The following is a 17830-nucleotide window of genomic DNA, read 5'->3' on the forward strand; positions in this document are numbered from 1 at the left end:
AGCTTGAGGCAGGTGGTCTGAAGCTCTTCCAGTGTGATGAGCCCTTTGGACCACCCGGTCATGGATGGAGGACAAGCTGCCCATTCCACTTATAGATCAAGAACCAAGCATGAATCTTCTCTCCAGCAAAATTTGCTTTCGGAAAGGCAAAGATTTCAGCATTTGTATCGCCGTCAAAAAATGACACAAGGCCTTGTGAATAGTCCAAAGAAACTCGGATCCTTCTCGGGGGATGGCACAATGTCAAATTTGTCCTGGGATGGGTGATCGCCTCATACCGTCCTTCAATTCGCTGCACTCCCCAGTAACCCCCACTAGGGTCGAGGACAATTTTGTCATTTCTGTTTGCCGTCTCCCGAACTATTCCCACCGCCCACCACTCTCCCCCCTCCACCACTTCCACCTCCCAGCAAAGCTTCCCAGAGGCAAAGCTCTCGTGGCTGAGGACACTGGCCATGAGGTCGTATCTCAGAGGACTGCTGTTCACTTGCTGTTTCATGTCTTTCCATCTCACTCTTTTCAAATCAGGAGATACGTAGAGCTGGGGGTGAGCTGTGCTTGGATCCAGAGTCAGATTTGCTGTGTGGAAGAAAGAATGGAAAAATGTTCACCATCAATTGTCATTAACAGCTTGACTCTAAGTTACACTTAGTGACATCTGAGGAGGTATCTCAGATGGATCCCTACACCTGGATTTCAGTTCTCCTTATGTCATCTGGACATTTTAAAAACCAGAGCTGCTATAGACCAACGTAATGTTTAGTGATGGAAAGAACTGGGGTTACCTGTTATGTGGTCTTTCGCTGATCCACAAGGAATACATTTCTGCCGACAACTTTGGATCCCTTGCCTTTTTGCCTTGACTCCCTCACTAGGAACCTGAGAACCTTAGAGAATAGTTCAATGTTAGAATGGGGTCACAATCCTCTTTTTCTTCCTTTCTTACAGAGAGAGTTTAAAGAGTTTATTAATATATGCCATCTTTTGGGGAGGGTATGTCCCAGTCCTATTGCTCCAAAGACAGCTTTGGTTAAAACAGAGCTAAGGACTACTTAGCTCTCGCACCATGTTTGGCTGTCTGGAGACTCTGCAGTTTAGAGACTCTACTGAGATAGATGTGGACTTGCTTCGTTTATGGTTTGCAAACCACTTGGGAAAATTTCATTCTTGGAGGGAAGAAGTGAAGTAGGCCATGTATCAAACTAAATGATAAATTTAAAGAAGGGATAGATGGAGTAGGTCACCAGTCCTACCAAGAGTTTGCTGAAAGCACCATTGATTCTGAAGGGAGAGGAGGAGGATTAGAAAGTGAGGTTCCACAGGCTGAAGAGTAGATGAGAGCAAGCTTGTTTAAGACCTGGACTGCCCTCATCTTCCACTAAACCAGTGTTTCTCAACCTTGGCAATTTTAAGCTGTGTGGACTTCAACTCCCAGAATTCCCCAGCCAGCCATACTGGCTGGGGAATTCTGGAAGTTGAAGTCCACACATCTTCAGTTGCCGAGGTTGAGAAACACTGCTCTAAACTCAGGATGTGGAGCTTTTTATGGGCTGTACTCAGGCTTTGAGTGCCAGAGACTGTAGAAAGAAAGGGGTACAGCCAGGACAAAAAATAAACTGAATTTGATTTTGTTATTCATTTAAAGTCAGCCATACTTAATTCGGTTAATTGCCACTCTTGGATTTAATTCTTTCTCCCTTTCCATCCCATTAATGGACTACTTTATTTTGTTTTCTGTTCTTTTTATATTGTGTTTCATTGTTGTAAGCCAGTCAGAGCCATGAATTTGAGATGGGTGGCCATATTGATTGATGGATTGATTGCATGAATGAATGAATGAATGAATGAATGAATACAATTAAAAAGTACAATTGGATAACAAGCTTTGGTGGCAGTCAAGATGGCCATGACTATGAGATTGAAGCTCTGCCTCTCTTTTATATGGATTGCAGATGTGACCCATGTAAAAAAGGGGTGGGGCTTTGCAGCCACCCTCTTGAGTGTTTGGCCTCCCCTGTGAACCCTTGAGTTTGGTGATCTCTGTAGTCTGTATCCCAAGCTTTCAAAAGCCCCACTCTATGCCTCTGCAGTGAATAGAACATATTGTGAGGGGAAATGGACAAAGATATTTATGACATCTGATCCACCCTCCAAACTTGTGCCAGTTAAAATGGGGAAGGAAAGTTGTGCTCTTTTCAACTTTGTTTCCGAAAGGGAAAAGAGGAACAAAAGAGGGCCCCAGTGAATGAACAAGTATTGACTTCTCTGCAACCAAGTGCTGGGGAGAAGTGGGAGAGATGGATGAAGAAAAGGATAAATGGACATATTGATATATTAAACTGACAGAAAAAAATGAGGATTAGCTGGGAGAAGATAGCATTCTTACATATGTCTTCAATCATCTTTTAAAAGCAGGCCAAAGAAAGCTCACATTTCAAAGACTATGATTTCTTTTCTTTTAAAAAATAAAGTGTCACCTTAAAGAAGTGTTTCTCAAGCTTGGCAACTTTAAGATATGTGGACTTCAGTTCCCAGAATTGCCCAGCCAGCATTGCTGGCTGGGGAATTCTGCGAGTTGAAGTCCACACGTCTTAAAGTTGCCAAGCTTGAGAAATGCTGCCTTAAAAACTAACAGACTGATTTTGAAATCGGTTTTCTTAGAAATGTAAACAGTGGGGGAAAATGATAGGGTGGGTAGGTGATGGGTTCGGTGCTTTCAAATCAATCTTGACTCCTGGCGACTGCCTGGACAACCCCCTGCAGTTTTCTTGGCAAGATTTTCAGAAGTGGTTTGCCCTTGCCTGCTTCTTCTTCCTAGGGCTGAGAGAGAGGGACTGGCCCAAGGTCAACCAGCTGACTTTGTGCCTAAGGCAGGACTAGAACTCACGTCTCCTGGTTTGGGGCCTGGTGCCTTTAAACCACTACACCAATCTGGTTCTCTCCCAATGATAGTGGAATTTATTATAAGTACATATGATTTATGACCATTTAAAGCAAAGCTCAAAATATATGCAAGACCAGGACTTCTGCTGAAAGGGATGGGATGGGGGGAGAGTAAAAAAATGTCATGATTATGACCATGACCATGCCATCAAAGCCCTGCCTCCTTTCTATGTGCAATGCACATAAAAATGGGTCAGGCTTTGATGGTGCAGTCATAGCCAACATCTTCACTTTTGTGAACTTCCCCTCATGGATGCCTCTGTAAGACAATATTTCCTGCATTCCCTAACCCACTTTATGTGGGTTATCTACCCCTTTGGGTAGATGTGGGTTATTTTACCTCTTTAATGTGAAGTTGCCTGAATTTGAAATAATTTTTAAAATAAATCGTGATCTCCCTGAAGCCATTAGTGGACAACTAGGACCACTGAATGGAGCAGAGTTTAATATAGCAAAAAGACACGCACAGAAAAGAATATTATTTAAAATAACATTAATGAGCACGTTATAGAAATATAGGTTATTGATCTTACACACTTAGCCCACCCAAGCATAAACAATTACACACTTAGACAAAGTAGGTTCAAAAGTAAGCAAAAAGAAGTCTTACTCATTTATTTGGTCCAGTTAGATCCATTCAGGAAAAATTATTATTGTTCTTCTTTCTTTCCCTAAACTGAATTGACCCTTAGCCCTTATTGCTGCTAAAGGCTGCATGCAGAAAGGGGGAACCTCCTGACTCTAGGCCCATGCATGGCCCAGATGGAAGGAGCAGCTGCATGCTTCCTTCTCAGATGGTAGAAGAAAGAGGACTAAGGAATGTGGGAGGGACAACAAACAGCTTCCTCCAGAAGCACATAGAGAATTGCATCCTAGAGCAAACTCATCCACATGCTAATGAGGCATGCTGATTTGCTGGGACCTCCAACACTCCCAGGGAACCCTAGTGACCTCTAACAGAACCCTAGGGTGCCACTGAACCCTGGTTGAGAAACCCTGATGTCATCATTGTTCCCTGTATTCCTTCTTTCTGACCTCATTGTGACAGTTTTTTCTTTTTCCTCTAGTAGCCTTTTCAAACCTTGTCACCTCTGCAGAGTTCTTGAGATGTAAATCCGTTTCATGGAATTGTGGTCAAAATAAAGCAGAAGACCACAGTTGGGAAAGGCTGCCTGATACTCACTAGTATCAGCCAGCCTTTGGAACACCCTTCCCCTGGAAATGCGGTTAGCCCGCTCTCTTCTGGACTTCAGAAAACAACTGAAAACTTGGTTTGTCACCATGCATGGAGTGGGGAAAAGAAGAGACATTCCTGGGGTTGGTTGGTTCCCTAGTCCTGCCGGGACCAGTTTTATCCCCTTATGGGTTGAATTAGATCTGCCGTCACTTGGATGTTACTGTATTTTACATTGGTATTTATTGCTGGTATTATTTATGATTTTATTGAGTTTTAACTGTTTTCATTGTGAACCGTCCAGGGTCCCCCGTGTGGGGGAGATGGGCAGCGATAAAACTACGATAAATAAATAAATAAATTAGTGTACAAATTGATATTTCAGCCTGCCAACTGGGGAGGACATTCCATGCATCTGGTCAAATGGATTCTGGTCCACAAAGATTTATATTGCAACAAATCCATTAATGTTGGGTTCCTGTTATTCTCTGTGCTTGGCTGTTTTCCTGCAGATATTTCATTAAGTAACATCATCAGTGCATGAGAGAGTGAAGTTTGCTGACACATAGATAAGATAAACCCCACTGATGTACCATTTAAAAGACATAACCAAAAGTCAAGGAAGAAAGCAAACAGCCCAGAGCAAAGTGAACTAATGCTATGGGCGGAGACAAGAGACACTGTGAAAATACAGACGTTTTGTTACCAAGCTATATAATATCATCAATGCATGGGAGAATGAAATTTGCTTGTTATTTATGTATAAACATAGAGCCAGTTTGGTCTAGTGGGTAAGGTGCTGGGCTAGAAACCAGGAGATTGAGAGTTCTAGGCCCACCTCAGGCATGAAAACCGACTGGGTGACCTTGGGCCAGTCCCTCTCTCTCAGCCCAAGAGCCAATCAGGCGTGGTAGGAGAGTTCTAGTCCCGCCTGAGGCATGAAAGCCAGCTGGGTGACCTTGGGCCAGTCCCTCTCTCTCAGCCCAAGAGCCAATCAGGTGTGGTAGGAGAGTTCTAGTCCCACCTCAGGCATGAAAGCTGACTGGGTGACCTTGGGCTGGTCCCTCTCTCTCAGCCCAAGAGCCAATCAGGCGTGGTAGGAGAGTTCTAGTCCCACCTTAGGCACGAAAGTAGGCTGGGTGACCCTGGGCCAGTCCCTCTCTCTCAACCCAACTCACCTCACATGGTTATTGTTGTGGGGAAAATAGGAGGAGGAAGGAGCATTAGGTATGCTCGCCGCCTTGAGTTATTTATAAAAATAATAAAGGTGGGATAAAAATTAAATAAACAAACAAACAAATAAAATACCTGGTGTTGTTTCTTGCTTGTCTGGGTCTGAGTTACTTGGGATAATAAGCTCTGGGCTGTTTTATTCCTCTCTTGACTTTTGGTTGTGTCTTTTAAACGGCATGTAGCTAAAGTTTATCTCTCTGTGCCAGGAAACCCCAATCTCCCACGCACTGATGATGTTACACAGTTTGTAGCAAAACGTCTGGAGGAAAACAGCCAAGCTCAGAGAACACCGAGAATCTAACATTTCAAACCTGAGCTATTATTCTGTACTACTTAAATTGATCCATCTTCAAGGTAATGCGATTCTTTCGGTCTCAGTCCTAAGCCTGGTTCCAAATTCAAGGTGGCTTTTTCTCCCAAGCAGACCGACACCCAAAGGATGATGCTGTTTTTGGCTTGTGTTATAGCAGACCGCTACCCTTTTTAAAGTTATGTCTTGATGTTTGACTGCTGACGGCAACTTCTAGGACTATATCTGGAAGGTGCCTGGGTGAGAAAAGCTAATATAGCAAGTAGTATATTTATTGGGGTTGTGCGTGTTAAGGTTTCCCTACTAACAGATTAAGCTACTTTTAAACCTAATCTTTTGGCCAGGTGAAGGGGTTGCATTTGATTGTCTCCTCTCACGTGCTTCATGCAAAATAGCCTGGGGGGAGGACCTGCCCGGACTTGTCTTCTCACTTCCTCTTTCTCTCACTGCCGATATGTAGCGAGCAAGGCTTGCTCCAAACGGAGCTAAGTACTTTAAATGTTTTGCTTTTGTTTTTGCTTTCTGTAAATAAATTATTTTTATAGAAATGCTTGGTGTGTGACTTTTTTGACCTCTCCTGGGCTAAAGGCTTTCCCAGCATTCTGCAACAGGTTATGTGCCCAGTAAACAACGCAGTAAAACCCAGAGAGAAAAGAGAGGTCAGCTCCACACCTCATGCACAATTTAAAGGCAGGTAGCAAAGACCTGTGAGGATTTTCTTTGGAGCCACCTGGAGATTTTCCAGCAACTGCCGGTCTGCAGGACTTAGAAGCTAGCTGAGGTGACTTGCAAAAGAAGGAAGAAGCCATGGCTACCTCCCAGCCCTCAGCGATGCCTCTGGAGCGCCTATCAGAGACCAACTATTTGAATTGGGCCCTGAAGATGGAGATGTATCTTCGCAGAGAGAATTTTTGGCTGCCAATTGGTGAGCAAACCCCCCAAAATCCCAATGCTGAATGGCTGAGACAGGATGAGCGGGCTAGAGCCACCATTATCTTGGGAGTTGAGGACAATCAGCTAGTCCACGTGCGAGGCATGCAGTCTGCAAAGCAACTTTGGGACGCTTTGAGAGACTTATATGTAAAGGCAACAGCAGGGAGTAAAGTTACTCTGACAAAAAAGCTGTACAGAGCCTACCTTGCAGAAGGAGATAGCCTTCCTGAGCACCTGCATTATATTCAGCAGCTGTTTGTTGAGTTGCAGGAGAGAGGAATGGAATTTACACCTCTCACAAAATCCTATATCCTCCTGTCCTCACTGAATGCAACGTGGGACACGCTGATTTGTACCCTGGAGGCTATGCCTGAAGCAGACCTCACCCCATCGTATGTTACACAGCGCTTACTCACTGAATGGGAGAAGAGAGAGGAAAGATCCCCCCCCCCATCTCTTCTGGAAAGCTGCAAGACCAGAAAATGAGGGAAAAGAAGGGAAAGGAACCTGAGGCCACAGCGCTAGCCAGCCAGCGATGCTTCACTTGTGGTTCAGCTGGACATTTGCAAAGAGACTGTGCCATGAGACCCAAGAGTAGAAAGACAGAGCAGAAGAACACAAGGGCAACACAGAAGAAGGCTCTTCAGACAACCCAAATTGCACAGGTTGCTGAGAAGGGTAATTCTGATGTATGGGTGTTAGATTCTGGGGCCAGTTGTCATTTATGTAATTGTAAAAGCTCTTTTGTGTCACTGTCTAAAACTGAAAGACAAAGTGTATCTTTGGCTGATGGGTCTGTGACCAAAATTATGGGACAAGGTGACTTGTATTTATCCTGCTTAGGAGAAACTATAAAAGGTGTGTTGTATGTGCCAAATTTACAATCAAACCTTTTATCTGTGGCACAATTGGCTGCAACAGGGTATATCATAACATTTAAGAAAAATGGTTGTGAGATACGTAAAAATGGGAAATTGTGTGCTACTGGTATGTTAAAAGACTCCTTGTACATTGTGCAAAATGCAAGGAAGCCAAGCTGCAAGGCTGCAGTTGGCAACACACCATATCATGACCAATGTGTACACCTGATGCACAGGAGATTTGGTCATGCTAATATCAAGTATATAGCACAAATGCCACAGCTGTGTGCTGACCTAAAGATAAAACCCTGTGATAAATACTTAGATTGTGTAGTTTGCAAAGAATGCAAAACACTAAAAGCTCCTGTGAGTAAGCACAGTGACAGAGTTACAACTAGACCTTTGGAAATTGTACACTCTGATATTATTGGTCCTTTTGCTCCAAGTCTTGGACAAGCAAGGTATGCAATGACCATCATTGATGATTTCTCAAGATACACATTTATCTACATCTTAAAACATAAAGATGAGGCATTTGAGAAATTTAAAAGTTTTGTGACATGGGCAAATGGAAAATTCCCTAGGCCTGTATCTGCACTCCAATGTGATAGAGGAGGAGAATACCTTTCTCACAAATTCAGAAGGTTCCTAGTGGAAAAGGGGATAGAACAAATTCTTTCTAACCCGTACACCCCTCAGCAAAATGGTGTTGCTGAAAGAAAGGGCAGAACCTTGCAAAACGCGATGGAATGCATGTTAAAAGATTCACGATTATGTTTTAAGTTCTGGGGAGAAGCTTTATCGACTGCTTGTTATGTACAGAACAGGTTGTATAACTCTATGATTCAGGACACTCCATTCCATTTGTTTTATGGTGTGAAACCAAAGGTAAGCCATCTTAGAGTGTTTGGTAGCACTGCATGGGTTCACATTCCAAAACAGCAGAGAAGGAAAGGAGGCCCCACAACAAAGAAAGCCATCTTTGTTGGCTATGAACAAAGCCAGAGGAGCTACAGGTTCATAATGGGAGAGAAATTAATAATTAGCAAAAGCGCTTCTTTTGCTGAACAAAACTGGGGGAGATTAAATTCTAGCTCTCCAGTTGAACTGACCACCACAAGAGAACAGCAAGGACTTGCTGATGGTGATCTTTTGCCTGATGAGGACATTAAATCAGAAAAGCAAACTGAAGATCTGTCTGATGAGATAGATGCTTCTCAGGAAAGTGATAGGAGTCAAAATTTAAGCCCTGTATTACCTCGCAGATCTCAGAGGAGTAATAAAGGTGTTCCTCCATCACGTTTTCAGGCTGAAACAGTAAAGGCTTTTCACATATTCACAGAACCTGAGTCTCTAGAACAAGTGAATGCTTTACCACCTGAGATTGCACAAAATTGGCATTCTGCCATGCAACAGGAATTAGCATCCTTGAAAGAAAATAAAACATGGAAACTGGTAAATCTACCTCCCAATGAACGCTGTCTGGGTTGTAGGTGGGTTTTCAAACTGAAAAGGGATGCTGATGGCAAAATCCAAAAATATAAAGCAAGGTTGGTTGCAAAAGGGTTCACACAAAGGAAAGATTTAGACTTTGACAAGACTTTTGCACCAGTTACTAAAGGTGAATCAATTAGATTACTGTTAAAAGTTGCTGCACTCAAGGGAATGTCAGTTAACCACTATGACATTCAAACTGCATTTCTCTATGGTGATTTAGACCACAGATTATACATGCAGCAACCCCCTGGCTATGAAAAAGGGGAGAATCTAGTCTGTGAACTGCAGAAGTCAATCTATGGGTTAAAACAAGCTGCTAGATCCTGGAACCAAAAAGTAGATGAAAAACTGCAGAATTTTGGTTTTGAAAAAGGAAAAGCAGACCCCTGTGTATATATAAAGAAGGACAAACAAGGCTGTATGTATCTGTGCATTTATGTTGATGATTTGCTGCTGTTCACATCAACAGAAAAACAAAGGCTTGATTTTGAAGCCTGCATGAAAAGCCATTTCACATTAAGAAGCCTTGGAATTATAATAACCTAGGTTTGGAAAAACACAGGAAGAAAAATGGTAACTTTCTGTTAAACCAAAGGGGAGATAATGGTAATGTGAATGGAAAGACATATAAAGTCAGAGAAGATTGGTTTGCATCTTAATCTGTAGTGTAAAAAGGGGAGTGTTAAGGTTTCCCTACTAACAGATTAAGCTACTTTTATACCTAATCATTTGGCCAGGTGAAGGGGTTGCATTTGATTGTCTCCTCTCACGTGCTTCATGCAAAATAGCCTGGGGGGAGGACCTGCCCGGACTTGTCTTCTCACTTCCTCTTTCTCTCACTGCCGATATGTAGCGAGCAAGGCTTGCTCCAAACGGAGCTAAGTACTTTAAATGTTTTGCTTTTGTTTTTGCTTTCTGTAAATAAATTATTTTTATAGAAATGCTTGGTGTGTGACTTTTTTGACCTCTCCTGGGCTAAAGGCTTTCCCAGCATTCTGCAACAGTGCGCCCTTCAAAAACGATCCAGAAGAAGTCCTTCAGCATTGTTCTGCTATACATTAAAGCACACACATCTTTTTTAGGCTTCTGAAAGGTCCTTCTGCTTTTAAAAAATAGCATTATTAATGCAACACTTCTTTCATGGGACTCCTCAAGCAGCTGCATCTTTGTTTAGGGTCATGCATAAGCCTGATCTAAGATGTGCATGAATGAATCAATAGCAGAGAGCTGCTGTGATTGCACAATGTCTAAAGCCTTTTGCCAAAATCACTTTCCAAACATGGTGTGCCCTAGTGGTTATTAGTCAGGGGTTGAGCACTGACTTTAGGGCCAGCTTCTATTTTCAGATTATAGGATGAAACCAGGTCATTACCTGAAAAGATCAGAATGATCACTGTGCACTTCAGGGCAATGCTTGCTATCAGCAATATCCAAAAAGCCATTTTGGGCCAGAAGCAAGACGAAGCATCTGTGGAACATTGGAGATAAATACAGTAAAAATCAATAACATTGGAAGATGTAAGACATCTTATGAAGCACTTGGAAGTTCATTGTAGCTGATGGATCACCTGCACGATATTGACAGGTATAGCAGGGGCATCTGTGGTGTGTATAGGAGGGTGGCAAGATGAATAGGAAGCCATGGAGATGACCTTGGGGAAACCATCCAAAAGCCATTAGGACAACAGCAGGTGCAGAAGAAGCATGTGCTAAGCCCAGGTTGGTGGGAAAGTATTAGAAAAAGACTGGCACCCCCCTAATTCCTGGGGGTATAAGAGAGAGGGAGGGGAAAACACGGGCACACTTGCAAGGTTCTGTTACTAAACTCCACTTCCTTTGGAGTCGGTTCCCTAATCTGGTCTACCTCATATGGCTGACAAGATGGTAGCTATGTTAATTGAAGCCCTACGCCTTTTTTATGTATGTCACATCTGCAACAGATGTAAAAAAGAGATGAGGCTTCAGCTATGTGGTTGTGGCCACCATCCTGACTTTTTACACACACACACACACACAGTGCTATAGCCGTGCATATCAGCAAGTCAATGTCAGCTTTTAATAGAAACATTCTCCAGCTGAAGAAAAACACCAAATGTCAAGCCTTGCTAAATTCTTCAGAAACAAAACCGCTTCTTAAACCTAAGCAAAAAAGAAAGCAGCCACAAGGACTGATATCACTCAAATATTATTCTAAATTCTAAGAACTGTTCTCATCTTAAAACCACATAAAAGCATCTCATTGTTAAGAGAAGCCCATTTCAAATGTAAGCGTTTCCAATAAGCTTTAAAACATCAGCTAGAGTAGAAAGACACAGGCCACCTTTTTTACCCTGTTTGGACAGAGATGGAAATTAGACAGCAGAGGTGGGCAGTTTGAAGCTTCTGGCCTATATACAGCTCCCTTTCTATGTTTTTGGCTCTGCAAGCCCTCTGTCCCTCCTCCCCCAATAATTTAGCTGCTGAAATTTGGTTGCAAAATAGCAATTTTAGTGGGCACCTTTTTTTTTTCTCCTTTACAAAAAAAAAGGTCTTTCTTTGGGCTGTTACTCTGTTATTTTACACTAATATCAAAAGATGTTGTCACGAATAGCTTCATTGTTCAAAAAGTGAAGGCAGTTAGAGTATTAATTCAGTACCTTTGGGCTGAGTAGATGTTACTGTGGAGAGAGCTTCTGATCTTGGCAGGTGCGGTTGGTGATCCATGTTGACCAAAATATCCCTCTGCCTTCAAAACAGAAATTGAAAACGAAACCACAGGCAAAAAAAGAAGAAGGAAGCTGATTTAACCACTGAGTTTCCATTTCCTTAGCAGCCTCTGCTATCATGCTACAAATTTTATCTATGAAGCAGAAGATGCATTTTGAATGGGCCCTCCTTCAGAATTAAACCGCTTGCTGACTATCATTGGGAGCATCTCCAGATTTGGTTGCTTTTTACTTTGGCAGTTGTTAGCTTCCAGACAAAACCACTCCTATTTATTCAAACCATGTATTCGATGAATAAATATTTATTTTTCTGTTCCTGTGGTTCGTATTAAGTAATTAATTGCATGGGTACACTCTTATTGGAGCTTGTAACTTCCATAATAAATTTCACTTGCTCTTTTTGAACTTAAGCATCTGTCTTTAAGCTGCTCTTTACTCCATGTGTATCAGCTGCTAAGTACGGACCCTGTTTGCATGAACCAGAGCAGGGGTATCCATCTGTGATGGAAGGTGTCTCTGAAAGGGGAGGTGGTGTGGTGGATTTCAGTAATGCTGCTGGTTCTCAGGAAGGAGGGAGCACATTCCAAGGAGGAGGGCAAGATAAAAGGAGACACCAGAATTGGAATGTGGGAGGACTAAGAGGTTCGGAATGGCCCTGCCCTACAGCCTTCCCAGGTTATTTTCCCTTGGGTTGGGTAGAGTAGCTTTAGTCTGGCAAGATCCTGTCTGTAGGAAGTGAGCAAATAAAGAACTGAAGTTTGACTGGATTGACTTCGCCATTCTTGGGCTGGGCCTGACGCCACTGGACCTTTCATCAAAATGACTACAGCAGCCTCACGCCATTGTATTGAAGGTCCATCCCTTTTCTCCATGTGTATGATGTCAAAATGCACATCCAAAAGAGGTGGGGCTTGCATTGTGACAGGACAACTCTGCTTTCATCATTCCCCCTGGACCTTCCCCCCACCCCCCACCCCCCAGATACCTCTGAACTGGAGATTTCTAACCAGTGTTACTGACCTGTGAGGATCTTGGTCCTGGCAATCTCAAAAGCAGTAACTCCCAATACACGCCAAGAAGGATATATGAAAGCCCTTTATTGAGATATATGACTCCAAGCTCATTCGAAGCCACAAATGATTTTTTGCACCCAAAACTTTCCCTTAAAGCAATTCAGTGACTCTCCTCCTTCCCCCCTCCTCTTTGCTGTGATGTACTGTCTGGTAGAATTCCTTTTGGTTTTGCACCTCGTTCCAGGAAGTGCCAGGCACTCGACCTTGAGCTGCATTCTCGCCTAAACCTACTTCTAACGGCTGCACTGGAATGCTTGCCCCCCCTCCTTGGCTCTTGCCCTTAGCTGCAAACTTCTAATTTATACCCATGTCTTTGTTGGCAGACTGCTGGGAAAGCCTTTGGCCCAGGAGAGATCAGAAAAGTCACATACCAGGCATTTCTATAAAAATAATTTTTATTTACAGAAAGCAAAACATATTTAAAAGCTCAGGCTCTCAGTGAGAGCAGCTTGACTCTCTACATGCCTGCACAGAAAAGAAACAGAAAACTAAAACAAGTCCAGGCAAGTTTCTCCCCCCAGGTGCAAAAATCAACATCTGAAAAGGGGACAGTTGAATTCAACCTTTTCACCCGGCCAAAATGATTAGTTACCATAGTAACCCCAATCTGTAGTAGAAAACAATATATTAACAGTCTATACTTCTATCTTAATACTTATCCCATGTTCAGGTGAGGCATCCAGATGCCACTAACTATTGCTTTTGAATTGCCTCCATCCTGACACTGAACATTTTTACTCTGTAAGAGAACTATGGACAAGGATATGTGAGAACTGCCCCCATAGTTTATACAGTGGGGAGAGAAAGAGCATTCAGCAAGGGGATGCAGCTGAAATCCCAGGCAACTGAGAAACTGGAAGGTCCTGAATTTGAACAATGGTCCTCTAAAGTAGGACTTCTCAACAACTTTCAGAACCTGTGTGGATCAAAAAGCTTGAGAGAGACCTAATGAAAAAGCAACAGAGATGGTCTGCTGGTGGTGATAGGCAATTCAGTTCTGATTCATTTAAGAAATAAAAGAAATGAAAAGAAGAGGTAAGAAACACTGAAACGGCCAAGTGAGAAGAAGTCTCTCCTGTCTAATGTGCATTTTGTTATGAGGCTCTGGAATAAGACTGCAAAAAGAGAAAAGTTGTTGACAAGCTATCAAAGTTATCATACCATCCTGAAGTTCAAAGGGTGACTCTTCATGAAGCAGGCTTGATTGGAATGATGGTTAACAGCCTCTAAGACTGTCTTGAAGCTGTTGTGAATGTTTTAGAAATGAGGAGGATGCAAACTTGCAATTTGTGATAACCCATTTAGAAAATGTTAATATACATAGAGATGCTGAGATGAAATCAATTGGGAATGGAGAAGTAGCATTCATCAAGTAGAATTTGTTACTGCAATGAATTAAAGAAACATAAATCACCTTATAGTTTCTTGCTTTCTCCAATATTTATCTTATTTAGCTATCTGATCTTGTAGCTCTCTGCCAAACTTCTTTGGAAGATCTCATGTAAAATGTGATTTGCATGAGGAATAAGTGTAATGGGTTTAGTGCACATTTGCCCAGTCTCTTGTATTTCCTTTTTTTCTATTTGTTGACATTCTTTACAGAGATTTTTCCTGGTTGGAAAAAGGTTGAGGAACTCAATTATACCATCAAAGACATGGCCAGGTGCTGGCTGTGGAACAGATCATGAACTGCTCGTGTGCAAGTCTCAAGTTAGGCTAAAGGAGAAGAAGGAAGCCAACCAGTTTCCACAATATGATCTTGAATATATATCCACCATTTTCAAGGAGAACATCTGGGAATGCTTTGAAGTCCTGAACCTCATTGGTAGATAACCAGAAGAACCACATCATCATCATCATCATCATCATCATCATCATCATCCATTCAGTCATGTCCAATTCTCAGAGACTGCCTGGACAGGTCCCTGCAGTTTTCTTGGCAAGGTATTTCAGAAGTGGTTTGCCATTGCCTGCTTCCTAGGGCTGAGAGAGAGTGACTGGCCCAAAGTCACCCAGCTGGCTTTGTGCCTCAGGCAGGACTAGAACTCATGGACTCCTGGTTTCTAGCCTGATGCTTTAACCACTACACCAGACTGCTCCCAGAAGAACCACAGAATGAGTTTAAAGAAGTTGTTACGGATGAATGTGAAAAGAGACTGCCAAAAACGAAGAAAGAGAAGAAAGCAAACTGATTGTCAGAGCAAACCATGGAAATTGCCAAGAAGGGAAGAGAAGCCAAAACCAAGAAAGACAAAAATTTTAGGAAGGAACTTAACAAAATTTTCAGAGAGCTGTTAAAGCGCCATGAAGCAGTACTACAGTAACATCTGTAAAGACACTTAAGATGGAAATGTTAATATGTTTTCTACTACAGATTAAAGTTACTATGGTAACTAATCATTTTGGCCGGGTGAAGAGGTTGAATTTAATTGTCCTCTTTTTGGATGTTAATTTTTGCACCTGGGGAGAAGAACTTGCCTGGACTTGTTTCAGTTTCAGTTTCCCTTCTGTGTAGGCATGTAGAGAGTTAAGCAGCTCTCACTGAGAGCCTGTAAATATGTTTGCTTTCTGTAAATAAAATTATTTTTATAGAAATGCCTGGTGTGTGACTTTTCTGATCTCTCCTGGGCCAAAGGCTTTCCTAGCAATCTGCTAACAGGAAACAGATGTGGAAAAACAAGGAAAGTCTTACAACGGATCTCTGAACTCAGAAGAAGTTTCCAATCTTGAATTGGCATGCTAAAGGATGCCAGTGGACAGGTAGTGGTCAATTCACAGGAGATTAAACAAAGTGGAAGGAGTGTACTAAAATACCATATAGCAGAAATGTCACCATCTCAGATACCTCAGAAGATACTCCCTACCCACAAGAACCTCTAGTACTGGAAGACCAACTTAGATCAGCACTCCAGTCATCACCAAGTCGGAAGGCAACAGGAAGTGATGGAATAACCACAGAAATATGGCATGCAACAGAAAGCGTGTGCAAAGTGTTGTATAATTACCTTCATTTCACATGCTAGCAAAATAATGCTTAGGATCTTCCAATGCAGATTAGAGCCCTACATGCAAAAAAAAAAAGAGATGCCAGATGTTCAAGCTGGCTTTGCAAGACGTTATTGCTGATGCATTCTGGGTAATTGAGAAAGCCGAAGAATATCAAAAAAAATTCACTGCGTGCTTCGTTGATTATAGAAAGGCTTTCAGTTGTGTTGATCACATGAAGCTGTGGAAAGTGCTCAGAAATATGGGAATCCCAGAACATCTCATTGTCCTCATGAGAAACTTATATTCAGGTCACGAATACCTGTACAGTATTCGTGATAGAATACTGTACAGATAGAACATGGCGAAATAGACTAATGGCAGGTTGGCAAAGAAGTGCAACAAAGCTGCATATTCTCCTCTTATTTATTCAACCGATGTGCTGAATATATATTAAGGGAAGCTGGACTGGAAGAAGATGAGTATGGTTTTAAAACTGGAGGAAGAACCATCAACAACCTGCACTATGCTGATGACACTGCCTTGATAGCCAAAAATGCAAAACAAGCAGTTAAGAAATACTCTTCAGACTAGCACTTGGTAGAGCAGCCATGAAGGGCTTGCAAAAGATATTCAAATGCCATGATGTGTCTATGCCTACAAAGATCAGAATCGTGCAAGCCATGGCATTCCCCGGGACACCCTATGGAAGCGGAAGTTGGACTTTGAAGATGCAGGATAGGAAGAGTTTTGACACTTTGGAAATTTGGTGTTGGAGAAGGTTCCTGAAAATACTGTGGAGAGCCAAGAAAACAAACCGTTGGATCATCAAACAAATCAACTCAGAGTTGTCACTTGAGATTCAGGCACAAATTATCATACTTCAGACACATCATGCGAAGACTTATTTTTTGTGAGGTGGGGGAACGAAAGAATCTTTGTGAATTTGTGACATTAATTTGTAGAAGCGCAAAGGGTACAACTTTCACCTATTGGCCAGTTTAAAACAGCAAGCAAGAAAGAAAAAGCAATGATTTATAGAAGTCTAGACATTCCTGGCTCTATAATATACAAATAATGATAAATCTTTAAAAATTAGGACAACTTGAAAGAAATGCTGCATTGTGAAGGTTTGGAAAACATAAAAATGGGGAGTTAGACTGAATGTAAAGCTAATCAAATAAATTATTCCTAGAAATGGAATAATTTCTAGGAATAATTCGATGCCTTCTTCATTATTCTTTGTTAGTCTCTGAAATGAAAATACCGCTCATTTAGCTTGAACCTTAAGCAGGTGAAGATCCAAACCCTGGGAAGATCTTTTTCTTGCTAGGAGAGCAACTGATCAGAAAAAGCCTGATTATTTTTTATTATTTGGAACAACAATTATTTGTTGTTCCAAATAATTCCAAATGAGTGAAATACAGGTGTTAAATAAATATGTTCAATGTTGAGTCAGTTTGGTGTAGTGGTGAAGGCAGCAGACTAGAAACCGGGAGACTGTGAGTTCTAGTCCCGGCTTAGGCACAAAGCCAGCTGGGGGACCTTGGGCCAGTCACTCTCTCAGCCCTAGGAAGGAGGCAGTGGCAAACCACGTCTAAAATCTTGTCAAGAAAACTGCAAGAATTTGTCCAGGCAGTTGCAAGGAGTCAAGACGTACTGGAAGGCACCAACAAATATACAAATAATAAAATAAAATAAATGTTGACCCAGACCTTTTGATACAGGATTTTGGAAGAGTGTGGGTGCATTTCCACTGTGAGCAACCAACTTGCCCCACTCTTTTCCCCTGCCATACTTACAGTCACTGGAAATGTCAAAACAGCATATGATGACTGGGAGGATCTATTTCTCTGGTAATGGGGAAAGTCAGTGTGTTCGTAACAAGAAAAATAGCTCTTTCATTTCGTTTTTATTAGATCTGAATATCATACGTGAGACTTTACAATATTTAATAAATCAACAAATGGTAAGTCCTCGCTGCCATGATGATCTTACACTTTAATTCATCATAGTAATGCGCTGTGTCATTCTTTAAATATTACAAAGAAGAGTCACTGTAGTTATATAATTGCTGGTGGTTTCATTGGCATGCATTTATAATCCAAAGGTTGGCT

At 41.9% G+C, this 17830-nt stretch overlaps 1 protein-coding gene across 1 annotated transcript; it reads right to left on the minus strand.

The window, feature by feature from the left end:
* Positions 1-58: 58 nt before the first annotated feature.
* LOC134489922 (butyrophilin subfamily 1 member A1-like) lies at positions 59-11664 on the minus strand. Its single transcript, XM_063292797.1, has 4 exons — positions 11587-11664; positions 10323-10418; positions 786-887; positions 59-579 (listed from the first exon to the last, which is right to left on the minus strand). The coding sequence occupies exons 1-4, from the start codon at positions 11651-11653 to the stop codon at positions 59-61; spliced, it is 786 nt and encodes a 261-aa protein (XP_063148867.1). The 5' UTR covers positions 11654-11664.
* Positions 11665-17830: the final 6166 nt, after the last annotated feature.

This window comes from Candoia aspera, chromosome 2 (assembly GCF_035149785.1).
Source record: "Candoia aspera isolate rCanAsp1 chromosome 2, rCanAsp1.hap2, whole genome shotgun sequence".
Classification (NCBI taxonomy): domain Eukaryota; kingdom Metazoa; phylum Chordata; class Lepidosauria; order Squamata; family Boidae; genus Candoia; species Candoia aspera.

Excerpts from the sequence above, each read along its gene's own strand:
- LOC134489922 (XM_063292797.1), bottom strand. The coding sequence starts at position 11,653 with ATGGATCACCAACCGCACCTGCCAAGATCAGAAGCTCTCTCCACAGTA. Across the intron at positions 10,419-11,586 it reads AACATCTACTCAGCCCAAAG|ATGCTTCGTCTTGCTTCTGG; the intron begins GTACTGAATTAA and ends AATGTTCCACAG. Across the intron at positions 888-10,322 it reads GATCATTCTGATCTTTTCAG|GTTCTCAGGTTCCTAGTGAG; the intron begins GTAATGACCTGG and ends CTATTCTCTAAG.